Source organism: Podarcis filfolensis (assembly GCF_964270895.1).
Source record: "Podarcis filfolensis genome assembly, chromosome: 4".
Lineage (NCBI taxonomy): Eukaryota > Metazoa > Chordata > Lepidosauria > Squamata > Lacertidae > Podarcis > Podarcis filfolensis.
In genome coordinates, this window is record NC_139607.1 from 80,993,382 (window position 1) to 81,011,578 (window position 18,197).

General features: G+C 42.0%; 2 protein-coding genes across 3 annotated transcripts; one reads left to right on the forward strand and one right to left on the reverse strand.

Moving 5' to 3' along the window:
• Positions 1-18: 18 nt before the first annotated feature.
• On the forward strand, positions 19-11,426 carry SKA3 (spindle and kinetochore associated complex subunit 3). Of its 2 annotated transcripts, XM_083609219.1 has the most exons (11): positions 25-115; positions 262-343; positions 2,638-2,754; positions 3,072-3,136; positions 4,204-4,369; positions 6,773-7,115; positions 8,028-8,116; positions 9,440-9,606; positions 9,803-10,015; positions 10,164-10,285; positions 11,187-11,426. In XM_083609219.1, the coding sequence occupies exons 3-11, from the start codon at positions 2,652-2,654 to the stop codon at positions 11,191-11,193; spliced, it is 1,275 nt and encodes a 424-aa protein (XP_083465345.1). In that variant the 5' UTR covers positions 25-115; positions 262-343; positions 2,638-2,651; the 3' UTR covers positions 11,194-11,426. The 2 variants fall into 2 exon arrangements, with proteins under 2 accessions (XP_083465346.1, XP_083465345.1); XM_083609220.1 differs by lacking the exon at positions 262-343 and having other exon boundaries at positions 19-115.
• On the reverse strand, positions 8,560-18,126 carry SAP18 (Sin3A associated protein 18). Its single transcript, XM_083609341.1, has 5 exons — positions 17,760-18,126; positions 16,099-16,208; positions 14,908-15,030; positions 12,857-14,314; positions 8,560-11,657 (listed from the first exon to the last, which is right to left on the reverse strand). The coding sequence occupies exons 1-4, from the start codon at positions 17,829-17,831 to the stop codon at positions 14,158-14,160; spliced, it is 462 nt and encodes a 153-aa protein (XP_083465467.1). The 5' UTR covers positions 17,832-18,126; the 3' UTR covers positions 8,560-11,657; positions 12,857-14,157.
• Between the last annotated feature and the right edge of the window lie 71 nt (positions 18,127-18,197).

Genomic DNA, 18,197 nt, shown 5'->3' on the forward strand with positions numbered 1-18,197 from the left:
CGTGGAAAGTAAGCAAGGGCGGGGCTGGCTCGCTCGCTTCCCAGCTGACCAACCGTTGAGCTGGCAGATTCAAACGTCGAGGCGGGAGGGGGGGGTGTGGCGTGAGAGAAAAGCGGTAGGTGTTGGAGACACAGAGAGATTTAAAGGAGCAATTCCACCCCACCCCGTTTGCTGGTCTTCAAAAAGGTCCCTTTTACTGGGCAGGAGTCTGCGCGCGTTTGTTTCTCGCCCCCCTCAACGTTTTATTGTTCCTGCCCGTAGGGAGAGGGGCTGTAAATAGGTGTTAGTGAGCGGTCGTGTGGAAGAAGGCAGAGAAGTTGCAGGCTCCCCGAGCGTGGCAACGGTAAGGCTCCTTTTTGTCTTCTGCACCTTTCAGGTTTTTCTTTAAAACGTGGGGAGGGCAAGTTTTGGAAAGCCTTAATAGTGGTTGAACAACATCATCAGTTCTTTTTAAGGTAGCATCTTAAAAAGCAGAGACATCACCTTGCTGACAAAGGTCCGTATAATTAAAGCTATGGTTTTCCCAGTAGTGATGTATGGGAAGTGAGAGCTGGACCATAAAGAAGGCTGATCGCCGAAGAATGGATGCTTTTGAATTATGGTGCTGGAGGCGACTCTTGAGAGTCCCATGGACTGCAAGAAGATCAAACTGATCCATTCTGAAGGAAATCAGCCCTGAGTGCTCACTGGAAGGACAGATCGTGAAGCTGAGGCTCCAGTACTTTGGCCACCTCATGAGAAGAGAAGACTCCCTGGAAAAGACCCTGATGTTGGGAAAGATGGAGGGCACAAGGAGAAGGGGACGACAGAGGACGAGATGGTTGGACAGTGTTCTCGAAGCTACCAACATGCGTTTGACCAAACTGCGGGAGGCAGTGGAAGACAGGAGTGCCTGGCGTGCTCTGGTCCATGGGGTCACGAAGAGTCGGACACGACTAAACAACAATTCTCCCAAGGTGGATGCAATGCAGCAATAAAATATACCATTAAGCATTCTAAGGTGTAGTGTGGTAATATAGATATAGAGTTTAGCAACATTAAAATAACAGCAGCATGTAAAACGTTTCTTTTTATATAACTGGAAAGCGTGTTCTTGGATAGTGAGGTTACTAAGGGAGAGTTATCTTCAAACTCCACTAGGAAGCTTCCAAAGCATCTGGCTGGCCCTAGTATGCTGGACTGAAGAGGCCTTGGCTTGATCCACATTTTTAAGGATTTATAAAATGCTTAAAGTGAAATATCAAAACAAAATTGCAAAGCATATTAAAAGTCATTCATGGTAGATTGTATTGGCCATGGGCTAAAGTAATAATTAGCTGGAGGAAGGCCTGAGTAAAAAGCAGAGGTTTGAGTAGATGTCCAAAGCACAGGGCAATAGGTGCCTGTCTAATCAGGGAGGGGGCAGAATTTAATAATATTTGTACAACCGTACTGAAGGCCTTGTCAGTAGCTGCACACTGAGCACTTCATCTTTTGAGTGTGGAGATATAGCGGTCAAGGTGATCTACAAAAAAGCCTGGACCTGAGTGGTCTAGGACCTTATAAAAAGTTCAGTCTTGCAGTGCAGTGCCTACTCAGAAGAAAATTGGTTTCAGTGGATCTTACTCTCAGGAAATAGAGGTTCTCAAGGACCACCTCTGCTGGAGGGTAGCAGCATGAGAACGGGTCTTTTCTACTGTGGCTTCCTGCTAGGAAATGCTCTCTCCCTCACCTTCATTAAATATCTTCAGGCACCAGGCAGAAACCTTTCTCCATAACCTGGCCTTTGGCTATTGTCTTTTAACTGTGTTTGTATGTAAAATACATAATATGTATTTTATGTTCTTGTTTTGCATTTTTATGTTGTGAACCGCCCTCTGAAGGGTGGTGTACAAATATATTAACTAATAATAAAATATTTGAATCTGTTTGTTTAAATAATCACTGCCATTTATTCTTTATAGAAGGGCTCAAAGTCCTGAGCAAAATTAAAATGCACAGTCCCTGGCCTGAGGCTCACAAATTAGAATGCAGATGTATAGCTTAGATTAGCTACAATATACTATCCCATGCTTTATTCTGTAATAACATCATTTGTATATGGCATAGTAAAAGAGGCAACAAAGCACACTGGCAAGCTGTAGCTACAGCTGGTTGCTTTTTGAGGAAGATATTCTTTGAATTATTAGGGTGATGGCTTCTCATAAAATTGCAGTATTCTTTGGTACTTTATTTCAAAGGGAATGGAATTTCACTTCAACTTGAATCCAAAAAATATAATTATCAATGATAATAACACACAAAACTGTGGCATTTCCTATGCACTGAAAAGTCTCAGAAATGTCAGATCTTTATGGGTGTTGTATCAATGGTAGCTAATGACAACACACAATATCCTGCAGTGTATGTGACACAAATTTATTCTGCTGCAGGTGTTCCTTGGATTAAACTGATTGTGAGGAAAGTCTCTTGCAAAACAACCAAATTTCCCAAAGCTGAGCTGTTAAAACTTTATATATATATATATATATATATATATATATATATATATATATATTACTCTTCTATGGCTTGTGTTCTGCCTATTTGTTGAAAAGTTGCTCTGTATTCTTTCTGCAAATTATGCCAATAGCAACAAAAACCTGCTGCTTTGTCTAGGGTTTTCCTTCACTATGGACGTCAGCAGCATGTTCTTCAACAAACTGCGAACCTTAGCGGTCACTGTGGAAAAAGAGGCCGAGCAGCTGAAGCAGATTTTTCAGAGTGATGACACAGGTAAGGAAGACCCATGAAACTAAAATAAAAAATTACATGGTATTTTATTATTTATTGTATTTTACATAGTATTCTATGGAATTCAAATTGTAATACAATAAAATATAAGAAATAAAATTGTAATTAAAAATCATACAGCATCTAGCACAGTGCATTGCTACAATGAGGTGGAAAATGGTCCAGCAAGACCATTAGTGATTTTTTCAAATGGTCCGTAGGAAAAATAGTTTGGGAACTGCTGTCCTGCAGAATACCTTAAAGATACTGAATTGTGTTTTCTTTCTAAATCCATTTTCATTTAAAAACATGGCTTGAAGAATTTGAAGAAGATTCACCAATGAGGTACTTACACGAACTGTTCTCTGAAGTCAGAATGCTAAAGGTACTTTTGATCCATTCTCCACAACCCCTGCTCCACCTTTTAAAACTCTTGCTGTAATTTCACTGGTTATGTATTAGGTATGCCAAGTTCTAATTCACTGAAATTCTAAAGAAAGAGCTAGTCAGCATTGGTTCGAGTCCTACCTGGTACGACTCAAACCAATGGCTTCAAGTTACAAGAAAGGAGATTTCCAGCTATACATCAGGAAGAAGTTTCTGACAGTAAAAGCTGTTTGACAGTGGAAGGGACTGATCTCTCCTTCCTTGGAGGTTTTTAAGCAGAGGTTGGATGGCCATCTGTCATGGATGCTTTAGTTGAGATTCCTGCATCGCGGGGAGTTGGACTTGATGATCCTTGGAATCCCTTCCAACTCTACAATTCTCTGATTCTATGCACTCTGAAATAAAGGACTAAATGTAAGCATGAAGATAAGTCCTGTTTGGTAGTGAATGTTTACATTTCTGCATTTATGGAGTAAGTCACATTAGTAGTGAGGGGTAACATTTGTTTTCTTCCTGTGTGTCAGCTATGATTCTAAATATGCAGGAAAATTAAAATACTTCTGTTAAGCTTGCACCAAATTATCCATCAGTGATATACAATGTTGGCTCTAATCCTCCAAAAGCATGTGGAGGAATACTGTATTTTTCGCTCTACAAGACGCACTTTTTCCCTCCTAAAAAGTATGGGGAAATGTGTGTGTGTCTTATGGAGCAAATGCAGGCTGCGCAGCTATCCCAGAAGCCAGAACAGTGAAAAGGATCGCTGCGCAGCGATTCTTCCTGCTGTTCCGGCTTCTGGGATTCAGAATATTTTTTTTCTTGTTTTCCTCTTCCCAAAACTAGGTGTGTCTTATGGTCTGGTGTGTCTTATAGAGCGAAAAATACAGTATATCATTCATATTTTGTAGAAGAATTTTTTCCCTTCGTTTAAAAAAAAGAACCCTTTGTTGCTGCTTTTCTGTTGGCAATGATAAAAAACTGGTGTCATAATCCTGCCATACTGCTTGCTGACCTATACAAACTGTTCAGTATTGTCTAAAGATAAACTCTTTTTTTTAATTGAAGAGTGATGCTGATAATACTCTTTGTAAGAGTTCTTCAGAAAGAGATGCTACATATTATTTCTTGAAAGCCACTAAAGTTTTGATGAAACGAACTTCAACAGATCTTGGGAAAATAAGAGACTTCTTCCAGAAATATGGCTACAAACCCATTGTTGCCGAGGATGCAGGTAACTATGAATATATTCCACATTTCACTTATCGCTGTATGTGCATTTTTAAAATTAAAGAACATATTGGGTGTTTTTACAGAATGCAATAGAAGCTTTCAGCTTGGAAATTGCTAATACTTTTGTTGCATGCTCACTCACTCCAGTCATCCTCCTTTTTATTCTAGTGTAAAATGTGCTTAGAATCCTTTTAATTAAAAGCTCTGACTTATATAACTGCTATATGCCTATAAGTACTGAAGCTGTGGAAGCTATATGCTTTTATGTAATTCTTTAATATACTTCTGAGGTTTATGCCCAAATATCTCTTGCTGTGTTAAGATTTGCATAATAAACCTTCCATCCAGTTGCAGATACTGCCCACATTGAATTGCTTTCAGTGGTGTTTGCATTCAAGTGTGCATCCATATTCTGGTGTAGCTAGTCAGGTTTACTTTTCTTTCTTTTTTTAAGCTGCATTCGACTGGTAGAGTTCCTTGTTTCCTAACTATGCTTAGGAGCTCTGGAATATATTATGTACCTCCCTCACTGCTATTTCTTCCTATTACCCATGAAATTCCACTCCTCTTCTATAGTTTGCTATACCATTATTAAAGGTAAAGGGACCCCTGACCATTAGGTCCAGTCATGATCGACTCTGGGGTTGCAGTGCTCATCTCGCTTTATTGGCTGAGGGAGCCGGCGTACAGCTTCCAGGTCATGTGGCCAGCATGACTAAGCCGCTTCTGGTGAACCAGAGCAGCACATGGAAACGGCATTTACCTTCCCACCGGAGCGATACCTATTTATCTACTTGCACTTTGACATGCTTTCGAACTGCTAGGTTGGCAGGAGCAGGGACCGAGCAACAGGAGCTCACCCCATTGCGGGGATTCGAGCCGCCAACCTTCTGATTGGCAAATTCTAGGCTCTGTGGTTTAACCCACAGCGCCACCCGTGTCCCCTATACCATTATTAGTATATATCAATCCTCACAATGGTTTATTATTATTATTATTATGATGATGATGATGATGATGATGATGATGATGTAGTAACCAGGCTTTATTATAACTTCTTTTATAGTCAGTTTGAACTAGAATTTTAATTGAGTTTGCGAAGCTTGACTACAAGAGAACAGGGTGGATAAAAATTGATGATTTTCTTTTAAAACAACAGATTTTTAAAAATTTTAATCAGATTTTTAAACTTAAATGCTTTTGGAGAAAAAATCATTCTAAAGATATTTTTCTATTTAACTTAAATAGAAAATAGGGATTTGTTTTAAGTTTTTCATGTGTGCTAAAACTCAGTCTAAGATTTATTTATTTTTAATTGTTTAACCACATCAGTTAACAAACATGGATACATATGCTATAATGTTATTGTTTCAGTTAAATAAATTGTTTAAATTGTTATTAAGGAAATGATTATTTTTCTCCTTCCAATAAAATACAGCAGAAAAGTTGTCAAAATATAAACAGTTAACTTATTAAACCTCACAATAATTTCATAATTATCTGTCTATGTATTTCTAATAGTATAACCAAATCAGTAATTTTTGATATAACTGTAAAAACTACTGTGAATATTTATTATTCCAAAAATGAAACCTTCATCTGGTTGTAAATATTACGGTAATACCAGGAAGAATTAGTCTTTTTAAAGAAAAAGAAAAAAGATTATTTAAATCAGTCTTGCTGACTAGTGATTTAAATCGATTTGATTTAAAACAAATCCACCCTACAAGAGAATCTGCTAAATATTAAACCATAACCCTGTATTAACATAAATTCAGATACAGTGGTACCTCGCAAGACGAATGCCTCGGAAGACGAAAAACTCGCAAGACGAAAGAGTTTTTCGTTTTTTGAGTTGCTTCGCAAGACGAATTTCCCTATGGGCTTGCTTCGCAAGACGAAAATGTCTTGCAAGTTTGTTTCCTTTTTCTTAAAACCGCTTGAAGAGGTGCAGTTGCGACTTGACCGTGCTTCGCAAGACGAAAAAACTCGCAGAACGAATTAATTTCGTCTTGCGAGGCACCACTGTATTTCACTATACTGTGCTAATACTCTTGATCTCCTGCGATTAGGAGATCAGAAATGTAGAAATGGCTATGAGCAATTCAGTCTTTTTAAAAAGTTGGGGTTTATTATTATTATTATTATTATTTTATTAAAGATTTTCTTGTTTTACAAAAGTGTTTGCAATGTCTCTCTTGTATTTTTTCCCCCATGTAACATTTTTACAAATCAGTTTCATTTGTTGAGACATTGGGAAGAAAAGGGGGGAAGAGGTGGAGAAAGGTGGGTGGGGGTGGGGTTGGGTGACGGTGTTACTATTTTACTTAGTATATGTAGGGTTTGGTGTCAGCATTAAAAGTTGGCTATTTTTGAAACTAAGCAGATTATCTTTTTAATAAAGCAAAACAGGATGAAGCTGAAATTAACCCTGAGTCTACATCTGCTGAAGAAGAGCCCAAAATTCTTGATTTTCCTGAACAATCATCTGCACCTCATGCTCTGCTGCAAATTCCACAGCTTTCAGATTTTGGCCTTTCAAAATATGCTCTCCCAAGTACTTCAGGCATCTTGCATAATCAGCCCACATATGCACAGAAGGAGGAACCGAGAGTGGATTATTCTGAGCGTTTATCACCCAAGGCAGAACAGTTTCGTATCTATGGGTATAAAATGGGTTTGAATGATGATACCACAAGTTTAGTGGTAGATCAAACCATCTTCCTACTCAATCCCAAAAACAGTAGGTAAGTGACATCCTTTGAGAGTTACAAAAATACACGGGTTCTCATTTCTGTCTAATGACACTTTCCATCCTTGAGGTGATCGGCCAGCAGATTTGCAGATTTTGTGTGCACACAAATATTTAGTGGGAGGAGGGTGAGACTTGCTGCTACCCTCTAATGGCACCATCATTTTAGAGCAGTAGTCTTCAACGTTTTCTGACTCAGAACTGCACCCCCCTCCCCGTTTTAACCCAAGTATGCACTTGGAGGCTCATTTTTTTCCTTTTTTAAAAAAAACATGTTTATACGGTGCTGGTACTGCTGTTGCAATCTATCTTGAATCAGGCTGAGCCCAAGTAGTGGGTTCTGACCCCCCAGCTGGAAGACCAATTAACCATTTACTCTTTTTTTTGAGATTTTTTAATTCTGCCTTTTGTACAAAACACTTTCAGCTAATGGTTTCCAGTTTAAAAAAAAGAAAATGCACAAAATAACTCCATCCCCTTCCGGACGCCATCAGTAATAACCTAGCGCTGGGGAGAAGAAAAGCAAGCCCCCATCTCCCCATCCAACCTGCGATGGGACTGTGGAAGAGAGTTGAGCTATCAGAAAAGATGGTCGCAAGTGTGGGTGATGGATCTGTGTTGAAGTCATGAAAGAGGGAGAGTAGAGGGCATCTCCTTGAGCCTCCTTAATAAACTGCAGTCTCCCAAATATTTGAGTGCATGTACTTTGTAAAGTTCCCTTCCAAGAGGCTTACAGTCTATAATTCAACACAGGAGGAACAGGATGGAAATGGAGACCGGAGTAAACAGGGAAAATGTGTCTATTTTATTTTACTTGTGCTTAAGTTTGTTCCCCTCTGCCCATTCACAATTACTGAAAAGAGAAGGGAGTTGATATGATGTGACAATATTTTTGTCTTATCCTTAGGCAAGCTAATAATAAACCGAGTGAATCTGCAGTGGAATTGGAATCAAACAAGAACCTAGCTACACCTAAGCAAAAGAACAAATTTTGTGGTAAGCCCTGTGTATTCAAATTAGGCTAGTGATTTCTTTTCCGTAAGGAATCATTCAAATACCCTAGGCTTGTAACTAAAGAGATTCCAGAGTATAGGGTCTGAAGGCATGTGAGGCTGCTACCTAGCTGGAACTTGGAAGATCTCCAGGGAATATGTGTGCCGTGGGGGTCTGTGAGCTAGAAGAAATGTAATGAAAGTAAAGAGTTATCCAAAGGGAGCCTGTGGAGGCCTGGTTTCAGGGATATTCCAGGCTCTCTTAATCAGTTTTCTTTAAAAAGAATAGTTGTTCTTGAGTGAGCCTTTGCATATTTACTCAGAAGTCAGTCTCATTTTAATAGAGCTTATTCCCTAGAAATTGTGTTTAGAATTGCAGCCTAATAAGTAAATCTGTTCTTCCAGTGTTTTGACCAATCGGTACAAAGAAAATAACTGGGAAGCGCATTTATTTAGAAATTGAATAAAAATATTTTTAATTGATATTTCATACAGTTGAATAACTTACAACATCTTGGGCTATCCAAATATAGGTTGAAGCTGTTCTGCACCCACTGCCCTTAAAAACCTTTATATACTGCCTTTCTGTCTAGAAAAAGGTTCAAGGCAGCTCACAAGTTTCATAAAAACAGTCTAAGAAAAACAAAGAACAGGCAGAATGAAAGCTGAAATAAAATCTAGTAAGCAGCTCCAATTTAAAACCAGGAGCGAAACAAAACAATTGCCTATTCAACACACCTAAAGGCTGCTGGAATGAAAAATGTATTTGACTTCATTCGGGAAGGGGATAGGTTCTGGAGCCTAGAGGCAACCAACCACACGAGATACCACCATCAGTTGAACATCAGATGATGGGACAAGCAGGAGGGTGGCCCTAGTTGATATTGAAGGAGGCTGCAGCCCTTTGGATAATTTGTTCTCAAGGTAGGCACCTTGCTGGCTGCCCCGGCCTAAGGTCATATCCAGTACATTGAATTTGGTCTGGAAATGGACCAGAAACCACTGAAGTGGGTATGAATTGAGAGAGTGATGACAATTTATCCTGATAAGGAGTTTCAGAATTTGGGAAAACTTGTTGCTGATTTCATTATCTGAATGTAACTGTTCAGAGGCATATATCAAATTCTGCTATGCAGAAAGGCCAAAAGCTTGCATTCACCAGTGATGAAAGTTTCTATTGCATTCAGATATAAATCTCTGGGTCCGGTGAGAACTCTTCATTCATGGAAGTGTGGTCCTCAGTTCTGCATTTTCATCCTTTTACGCCTGGATGAATTTGTAGACTCACTATCTGTGTGAAATTGCCAATCATATACTGTGTTTTCAGATGACGATTATATGGCTTCACCCGCTGCACCTGAGTTCTGCACACCTGGCTTGAAGATTCCCAGCAGAAAGGATGCCATATCCCCAGAGAGTAATAAATTGGATGCCTCTAATCATATGACAGAAACGTCTCTTCCAGATACAGAGTCTCTGCTAACAAAACCTAAAGTAAGCACCGAGTTTTTCTTTTGTAAATGAAATGGGTCTCTTAATGGGACTTCTGCACCATGCTGTACTCATAGGAAAAGCTTTTAACAATGAAGATCTTCAAAGGATGTCTTAACTGCATGATTTTTAAAATAAAAAATAGTCCTTGTATTTCATTATCTGAACATTACAATTCTTTGGGTTTTTTTCCTTACAGCAGACATGTGTCCCAAATAATACAGTTGTTGGATACGGCACTGTTCCGCCTGTCCCTCATTCAGACAAGTATCTGGAGTATCTTGAACCACCTTCAGCAGTACTGGATAGGCTTGAAGAACTGCCTCCTCCAGAAATATCAGATTACAGTAGCCTGTTCAGTTCCCCTCCTCCTCCTCCTGAAATAACCGTGATTCCAAGGCAGATTTCTCAGGTGAACAAGTTAAACCTTCCTGCTGCTAATGCAGATTTTGACATTTTTGCCAGCAAATTGTTTTCCTTGTGCATGGAAAGTATAAAACTTGGAAAGGTCCACGCTTCTCTAACATCATCTACTTAATTATTATTATTTTTTGTTACAGATCTTGTCAAAATACAATCCAAAGGCAGAAGCATACAGATCACTGGAAAAGGGGACTCGTGTAGGAATTGCTACACAGTTTGAAAAACAGCCTGTTCTTGATACCGGGAACAAAGAAAACAGGTGAGATTTGAGCATGAGGTATTCCACACACACCTGTCTGGCTTTCCAGACACTCAGTGGAAGTAGCATTGTACTGTGTGCAGGCATATGAGGCACTCGCTGCCCCTTGCAAAGGTCTGGAATTAGTAGGTAGATTTGTGGCATGGTGTCCAAAGAACAGGACCCCTACTCATCCCTGCCTCTTGCTGTATATGTGGGTTTGCACCCAGCCACAATTCCAACCCACCACATGGCATCAATGAAAGCTAGCTGTCGGGGAACTCTCCTGCAACCAGTCATAGTTCTTGGAAACACTGTGTGGATACAGAGCTACTGCCAATATCTTGTTGAAGTTTTAAGATTCAGTATATATTAAGAATAGGTCTGCATCAGGCCAGTGGCCTGTCTAGCCCAGCATCCTGTTCCCACAGTGGTAAACTAGATGCCTATGGGGAAGCCCAAAAGCAGGATTTGAGCATAACAGCACTCTTCTGACTTGAGATTCCTTGCTGCTGGCATTCAGAGGCAAACTGCAGCTGACACTGGAAGTAGAACATAGCCACCAAGAGCCTTATCAGTGTCTAATAGAAAGGAGGATAGACTGAAAGGTGAGATTGGGCTAATTGAAAATCCCATTACTCAAATCAGCTCTCGTTGCCTGGGCATGACCCACATTTATTGGAGGAAAAGGTGAACAGGAGTTCAAAGACTGGTGAAGAAGGAATGCAATGTGTTTCCACTTTCAGACTTAGCAGTTCATTAGAAGAGTGAATCTTTACATTAAAAAAAAAAAAAACCAAGATGGCTGTCCTTTAGTCAAGACCCCTATGAAATGAATACAAACGGGCATGTTTCAATGGAAGTCACTTGAACATGGTGCCAATATTTAACTGCTTTGTTTGTTTTTCTATTACATTTGCAGAAAGTAGTATGGATGAAGGCTATGACTTGGCTTTTTAGAGGCTTCTATAATGAAGATTGTCCAGCAAACTCCATGGGAAAATATCAGAATATTTATTTCTAACTGTTTGGCAACCAGTTTAACTAAAACTATAGTCTCTTCTTTCATTTCCCCAGAGACCCCCAAATACATTATGAAAACCTGTATCTCCATGCTTATGGAAGTTACGACTGCATTTATTAAATATTTGTTTAAATCCTGCTTGTGAGCTGATACGTAAGGATGGTAGAAGCGAGGGGAAAGTAGTAAGAGTGGCCAACTCTGCTGCCCTGCTCTTAAACTAATTTGATCTTTAAATCCACCCTCCCCCTGCCCGCAAATTTTCTGCATATTTTTAGGACTGCGGGAGTTGCCATTGTGGTTTTTTAAATTTGATGGGTTTTTTTTATTAAAAAACGTTAGATGGAACATTCAGGATTGTAAGTGTTCATACTTACCGTATTTTTCGCACCATAGGACGCACTTTTTCCCTCCTAAAAAGCAAGGGAAAATGTGTGTGCGTCCTATGGAGCGAATGCAGGCTTTCACTGAAGCCTGGAGAGCGAGAGGGGTCGGTGCGCACCGACCCCTCTCGCTCTCCAGGCTTCAGGAAGCTATCCGCTAGCCATGGGAGACCCAGCTCTCCCACGGCTAGCGGAGTGCTGCATTAATCCCGAAGCTTGGAGCGTGCGGAGCTCAGCGCGCCCTTGCCTGCACCCAGAAGCTTGGGGCGCGCTGAGCTCCGCACGCCCCAAACTTCGGGATTAGCGCAGCGCTCCGCTAGCCGTGTCTAGGCTGCGGATGGTAGCCTGCTTCCCGGAGCGTTGGGCGCCCTGAAAGCAGAGCGCCCGGCGCTTCGGGAACATATCCGCAGCGTGGGGAGCCTTGCAGGAGTTCCCCGCAGGGCTCCCCACGCTGCGGATAGCAGCCTGCCGCCCGGCGGGTGGGGCGCCCTGAAGCACAGCGCCCCTCGCGCCAGGCAGACATCTGCAGCGTGGGGAGCCCTGCAGCAGTTCCCCGCAAGGCTCCCCAAGCTGCGGAGAGCAGCCTGCCGCCCGGCGGGTGGGGCGCCCTGAATCAGAGCGCCCCTCGCGCCAGGCAGACATCTGCAGCGTGGGGAGCCCTGCAGGAGTTCCCCGCAAGGCTCCCCAAGCTGCGGATAGCAGCCTGCCGCCCGGCGGGTGGAGCGCCCTGAATCAGAGCGCCCCTCGCGCCAGGCAGACATCTGCAGCGTGGGGAGCCCTGCAGGAGTTCCCCGCAAGGCTCCCCAAGCTGCGGATAGCAGCCTGCTGCCTGGCGGGTGGGGCCCGCTGAATCAGAGAGCCCCTCACGCTGGGCAGACACCCGCAGCGTGGGGAGCCCTGCAGGAGTTCCCCGCAAGGCTCCCCAAGCTGCGGATAGCAGCCTGCCGCCCGGCGGGTGGGGCGCCCTGAAGCAGAGCGCCCCGCGCGCCAGGCAGACATCAGCCAGCCCCACAAGCTCGGGGGACAGCAGGGAGGCGCAGCGCCACCATCCCGCTGTTCCTCGACCTGGTTCGGTTTCCCTGACCTGCTTTTGGGGGGGAAATAAAGGGAAATTTTTTTTCCTTTATTTCCCCCCCAAAAAACTAGGTGCGTCCTATGGGACGGAGCGTCCTATGGTGCGAAAAATACGGTAACCATGGTCTGTTACCAATGTTTCAACACAGTATTAAGAAGGCATCCACTTATGTGCTGTAGAGAGGACCCTGGGGCAGATTTGAGAGGCTGCAGAAGTCCCACTGTACAATGCCCCATATTTTTGTTATGGGCAAAACGCCCACTAATGTTCCAACTAAAGCAATCCTGTTCTATCATGATTGAGAATGTTTTCAATTTTATAGCAAGCAATTCATGAGAGAATCACATCTTCAGTCTACAGCATGTGATGTAATGTCTAGACAAAAGGGCAGGTGGGCAAGCAAGCAACAGTAAAACTTCCAGCTTTTGTTTTTGATAGCAACTGCTATCATTGTCATGAAACACATTTTACAAAGCTATGTCACTGCTTTTATTTTTACAAGTTTTAAAAAATAAAATTATTTAACAAGGACTTAATTATATCAAGACAGTCATACAGCTGTGGAAACAATGGATAACCTTGCCTATGGAAGATTTTTCAGAACTTCCCATTTTTAAGGATGTAACTTCCAGTTGAAGCAACAATTGCATTTTAAATTGGGAATACCTTAAGTGGTTCAAATCCTTTCGTAGTCAAATACAGTCAAAACCAGAAGCAAAAATGGTAGCCCTCCTGGTCACACTTACACATCAGTGAATAAAATAGGGTGTAATATTACAGGTGTTAAGCTGCCATGATTTCCTTCTATTATGACCAATTTCAGGATGCTTTTCAACAAACCTTGACACTTCTGTCCATCTGATAGTGTAAGTCCTACTACAGCTGTATTAGGGTGAATATTTTTGCACAATGAATATGCAATTATTGAGCACAGATGTTGTGCTCACCGCACTGGCAATCCCATCATCTACACTCAATCCTTTGTACCTGGGAAAATGCAGCTCTCCCAGAGTGCGTTGTAGACTCTGATTTCTGACAAAATAGGTACTTTATGGATGTTCAAAAAGTTGTTCAAAATATGTTTCTTAAAAGGCAATCTTACAGTGCGCTTATGAAATACCTCTCATTTAATTTTTCCACACTACAGGTTGGCCTTACAATATATATACGGCTTCAAATACCTCAAGACTGCTTGTGGTGTTTTAGCCAAACATTACACATTTTAAGAAACACTGCAGTGTCTGGTTTTCAGCTATTCAGAAAAAGAAAACCCTTCTAAAAATATACAGTAACATAATTTCAGTATTTCTACAGCTTAACAGGTTTTCTAGTATTTTCACTTTGCATTAAAAAAAAACAAGCCGTTTGTAATCTGTATGACCATGTAGTGTGGTCATTAGAAGAGAGCAAAATATTAATAAGGTCTCATGCGACCTGATGGAGGCGGTGCTCGATTTGGGGGAGTAATTGCTATGTCCAGGTAATCCCCTATCTGGAACTTCTGAGACTGCAGAGTCATGGAATCATCTGTGCCCTTTCTGCCTGACATTGTACTGCCAATCTCTTTCACCCTGTAAAAAGAAATTAAGACCAAAATAAGAACATGAGCCATATCTTTGTTCCACCTAGTCAAGTACTGTCTCCTGCGATCAGCAGCAGTGGGTTTGGTAGCTTTAAATTAGAGACCCTTAGAAAAGTGCAGATACAAGTACAGGTGACTGCCAACATACATGGGGATAAAACCAAAACCACATATAGTCAACAAACTGCGTGCAATGGGGGCGGGGGGGGGGGTTGAATTTCCAAAGGTTTTCTTCTCCTGGATGTCCACCCTATTTTTACACACCCCTTTTTAAAAATTCTACGCACAGAAAGTTGAATGTGCACAAGTTAAATGTGTTTACGTTGTGAGTTACCTGTACTTATATGCCCTTTTGCAACTGCCTAGGAAGGCATTCCTCAGACTGCGGAAAGGGAGGGACCTAATCACATAATAAACTTCCCATTTACAGCCTAGGTGTTCAGATTACAGCATATATGGGCACTTACTAGTACATGTTTTATAATGCACAATTTCCAGTGTATTAGAATTCCTATGAAGAATTTCATTAGAACTTTTCAGATTTTGCTACAATTTGCATCTACTGATTCCTTTGACTATTACCTGTAACCAGGCCTTTTAAGATCTGTGAAGACTATTGCAAAGTTAAAATGTGTGCCCTTTTTCCTTGCTTCCGGGTAGACTTCTTTCACTAAACTTGTCAGTTCTTTTAGAGTTGCATCCATCCTGGAAGAAAAGCAGCATTATAAGTCATATAGTATCCCTAGATTTTAACATTGTGATATTAAGTCAAAACTCTTAAGAGGTCAGTGAACTGCATCAAGAACTACATCTCATTTTAGAGATTTCACAAAGGATTAGTCTGAGTTTATTTTATATAGGACAAAGAACTATTAGACTATGGCTATGCCATAACCTAAAATCCAGAATGAGTGTCTTATTGTTCAACTGCTCTTTGTCAATTTGCAGAACACTCATGCAGAAATCAACAGCATTAGGAGCAAGAAACATAACTGTAATTTTGCATCTCGGTCACATTCCAATTTGGACCAGGGCATTTGCTGGGTGAGAAGTGCCGTATGAGACACTCCTCCTGACCCAGCAAGCATTCTGGGCTAAAAAATAGGCTGCACTGCATTCACAAAGGTGCTGTAGATACAAGCCTCCTCTTCTCATTCAACAGATGGCCCATAAAAAATGGGAGGACAACCAAAAGACCTTAGTCATTGTTCCACAGGAAAAAAGCAGTACTGGGAAGTTTTTCTCCCAACTGGCTGGTACAGTGGTACCTCGGGATGCGAACAGGATCCATTCCGGAGCCCCGTTCACATCCTGAACAGAATGTAAGACGCAACAGCGCATCTGTGCATGCCGCGTTTTGCCACTTCCGCGCATGCACGTGACGTCATTTTGAGCGTCTGCACATGCGTGAGCGGCGAAACCCAGAAGTAACACGCTCCATTACTTCCAGGTTGCCGCGCTCAACCCGAAGCACATTCAACCTGAGGTATGACTGTATTTGTCAGTGACGAGGACTGCAGAAAACAAAGAGTAAGAGCTGGATAGATTCCACAAGTGCTCTACTCCAGACTGTCTAAAAGAGGTGGCAGCGATTCTGGGCCTTCAATATCTGAGGCAAACATATCAAAGCTTCACCAGTTGATGTTTGGCCTTTCATCTAGCAACGAAAAAAACAGCCTCTGTCCAGTAGACGAGTGTGTGGCAACCAAACTTCAGTTACCACACCAAAATTGCTACAAGTGGAGAAGTGCAGCTCAGACTGCTGCCACTCACCAGGTATAGATCTGCAGTTCACTGGAAGGTACGTTTCCACGGGCAAACTCATCCATTCGGTGATGGCGCCCATTATTGGTGGTGAAGACCCTCAGAAGGAGGGGGCAGGTCTGTAAGGCAAAGAAGAGACCATTCACTTGCTGCAAAACAAGCAATGAATGACAACAAACTCAACTAACCTACACCACATACAAGAATGGTTTTGTTTTCAACCTACATTTTTATACAACACTTTTAAATTCTTTCTTATGACCAAGTCCTTAACGTACAGTGGTGCCCCGCAAGACGAATGCCTCGCAAAACGAAAAACGCACAAGACGAAAGGGTTTTTCGGTTTTTGCGTCACTTCGCTAGACGATTTTCCCTATGGGCTTGCTTCTTGCAAGTTTGTTTCCTTTTTCTTAAAGCCGCTAAGCCGTTAATAGCCGCTAAGCCGCTAATAGCCGTGCTTCGCAAGATGAAAAAACCGCAAGATGAAGAGACTCGCGGAACGGATTAATTTCGTCTTGCGAGGCACCACTGTAATGGGGAAAAGACTATCCTTTAATCAATACTTGCAGCTAAAATTATCAAAGGGGGGGGAAATATTTCAAGATCTAAGATTAAATTTGAGATTGTTAAGTACTCTTAAAAAATAATTTCTAACATTTAATTGCATTTTTTCTTTTACTTTTGATAACAAAAGCCAACACCTTATATACATTAAAATGGAACAGGGATCTGTTTAATCTATGATAAACCATTTTGAGGGTTTTTTTTTACAATGTATAAATTTTATGAAATAAATAATAACAAAAGCTGGCCCTTTCTGTAACGTTTGTTATTATTTATTTCATAAACTTTATACACCATTTGACTAAGAAACCTCAAGGCACTTAAGTGAAACCTTTTTTAAATCTAGAGGTACTTGGAATTTTCTTCACATGTAACAGAATTGCGCTAGGGCTAGAAAACACTGTAGGATGTAATTACAAAGTTTAGCAAAAACTGTGGCTAAATAAAGGTTGAGACTTTAGCTAATTAAATTAACTGCTCAAAAGATGCTCCAATCAATACACCTGCATAATATGTGGGTTGTTATTTTATGTCAATTCTCTTATAGTGTAATAGGCAGTGCTGCTGTTTTATGTCTTGATATTTCTTATTTACATTGTCTTCTGCATGCGAATCTCTTCTGTACTCTCATTCCTTTTGTACTTTTATTACTGTTTTGTATCTACATTTTTTTTAAAAGCTATTGCATCTTAGCCCTTTCCCATTAGATATAATATCCCATGGATATAAAAGCAAGCCAAAGTGGAAAAACTGAAGTTTGCTATTGGAAGCCTTTTCGGGGGGGGGGGGGAGACCGCTTGTGTAGACACACCCCTCCCCACTTTTTCTAACACCACTTAGACAACTTATCTAAACGAGCGTTTCTTCAGCCATAAAATAGGACACACACACACACACACACACACACACACACGTAAACGGTATGGTTGAGAGAAAGGCACCTCTTAGTTCACCAATGCTAAACACTGAACGTCTGAGCAGGCCATCACGAAGAGTCTCCCAACAGGTGAACCAGCCCTCCCTGTGAAGCATACACGCTGCTGCAAACGCGGGCGTGTAACGTGTGAAAGCGCCCTCCCGCCTCTTCCCCCAGCTCCTCCCCACACCTTCTCACGATCGATAGGCTTCTCGGGCTCCTTCTTAATCTCCTCCTGAGTAACGCGAGACTCCACCGCCATCTTGCTGTCTGGTCGGACCGACCTCCGGGGAAGCGACCCAGCGAAGCGAAAGGGGAGAAGCGGCAGCCAAGGCTCCGGTTCCAACCCACAAGCCGCACCTTCCTCCCCGCCACAAGTTCTCCCCCACCCCAAGAGCCCGGGCGTCCTCTCTACCCGCCTCTTCAGGCTCCGCTGAAGCAAGATGGCGGCGCCCACGGGCGTCAAGCTTGCTTTTGGAACCGCGGCGGCGGCGGCGGCCCAAGTTCTCGCGAGGTCTAAGAAACAAAACGTTGGGCTTCAGAGGCGAAGCTTCTTCGAAGTGGCCAATAAGGATTCGCTCCGCTATGGAGGCGCGGAGATCCTGGGCGGAGATTGGGGCGCGCGGGG

Bases quoted from the DNA above. Each gene is read 5' to 3' on its own strand.
- SKA3 (XM_083609220.1), top strand. From the start codon at position 2,652: ATGGACGTCAGCAGCATGTTCTTCAACAAACTGCGAACCTTAGCGGTC. The intron at 2,755-3,071 runs GTAAGGAAGACC...CATGGCTTGAAG, and splicing joins TTTTCAGAGTGATGACACAG to AATTTGAAGAAGATTCACCA. The intron at 10,016-10,163 runs GTGAACAAGTTA...TTTTTGTTACAG, and splicing joins TTCCAAGGCAGATTTCTCAG to ATCTTGTCAAAATACAATCC.
- SAP18 (XM_083609341.1), bottom strand. From the start codon at position 17,831: ATGGCGGTGGAGTCTCGCGTTACTCAGGAGGAGATTAAGAAGGAGCCC. The intron at 16,209-17,759 runs GTGTGGGGAGGA...TTTGCCTTACAG, and splicing joins AGCCTATCGATCGTGAGAAG to ACCTGCCCCCTCCTTCTGAG. The intron at 14,315-14,907 runs GTAATAGTCAAA...TTCTTTTTACAG, and splicing joins CTTAAAAGGCCTGGTTACAG to GGTGAAAGAGATTGGCAGTA.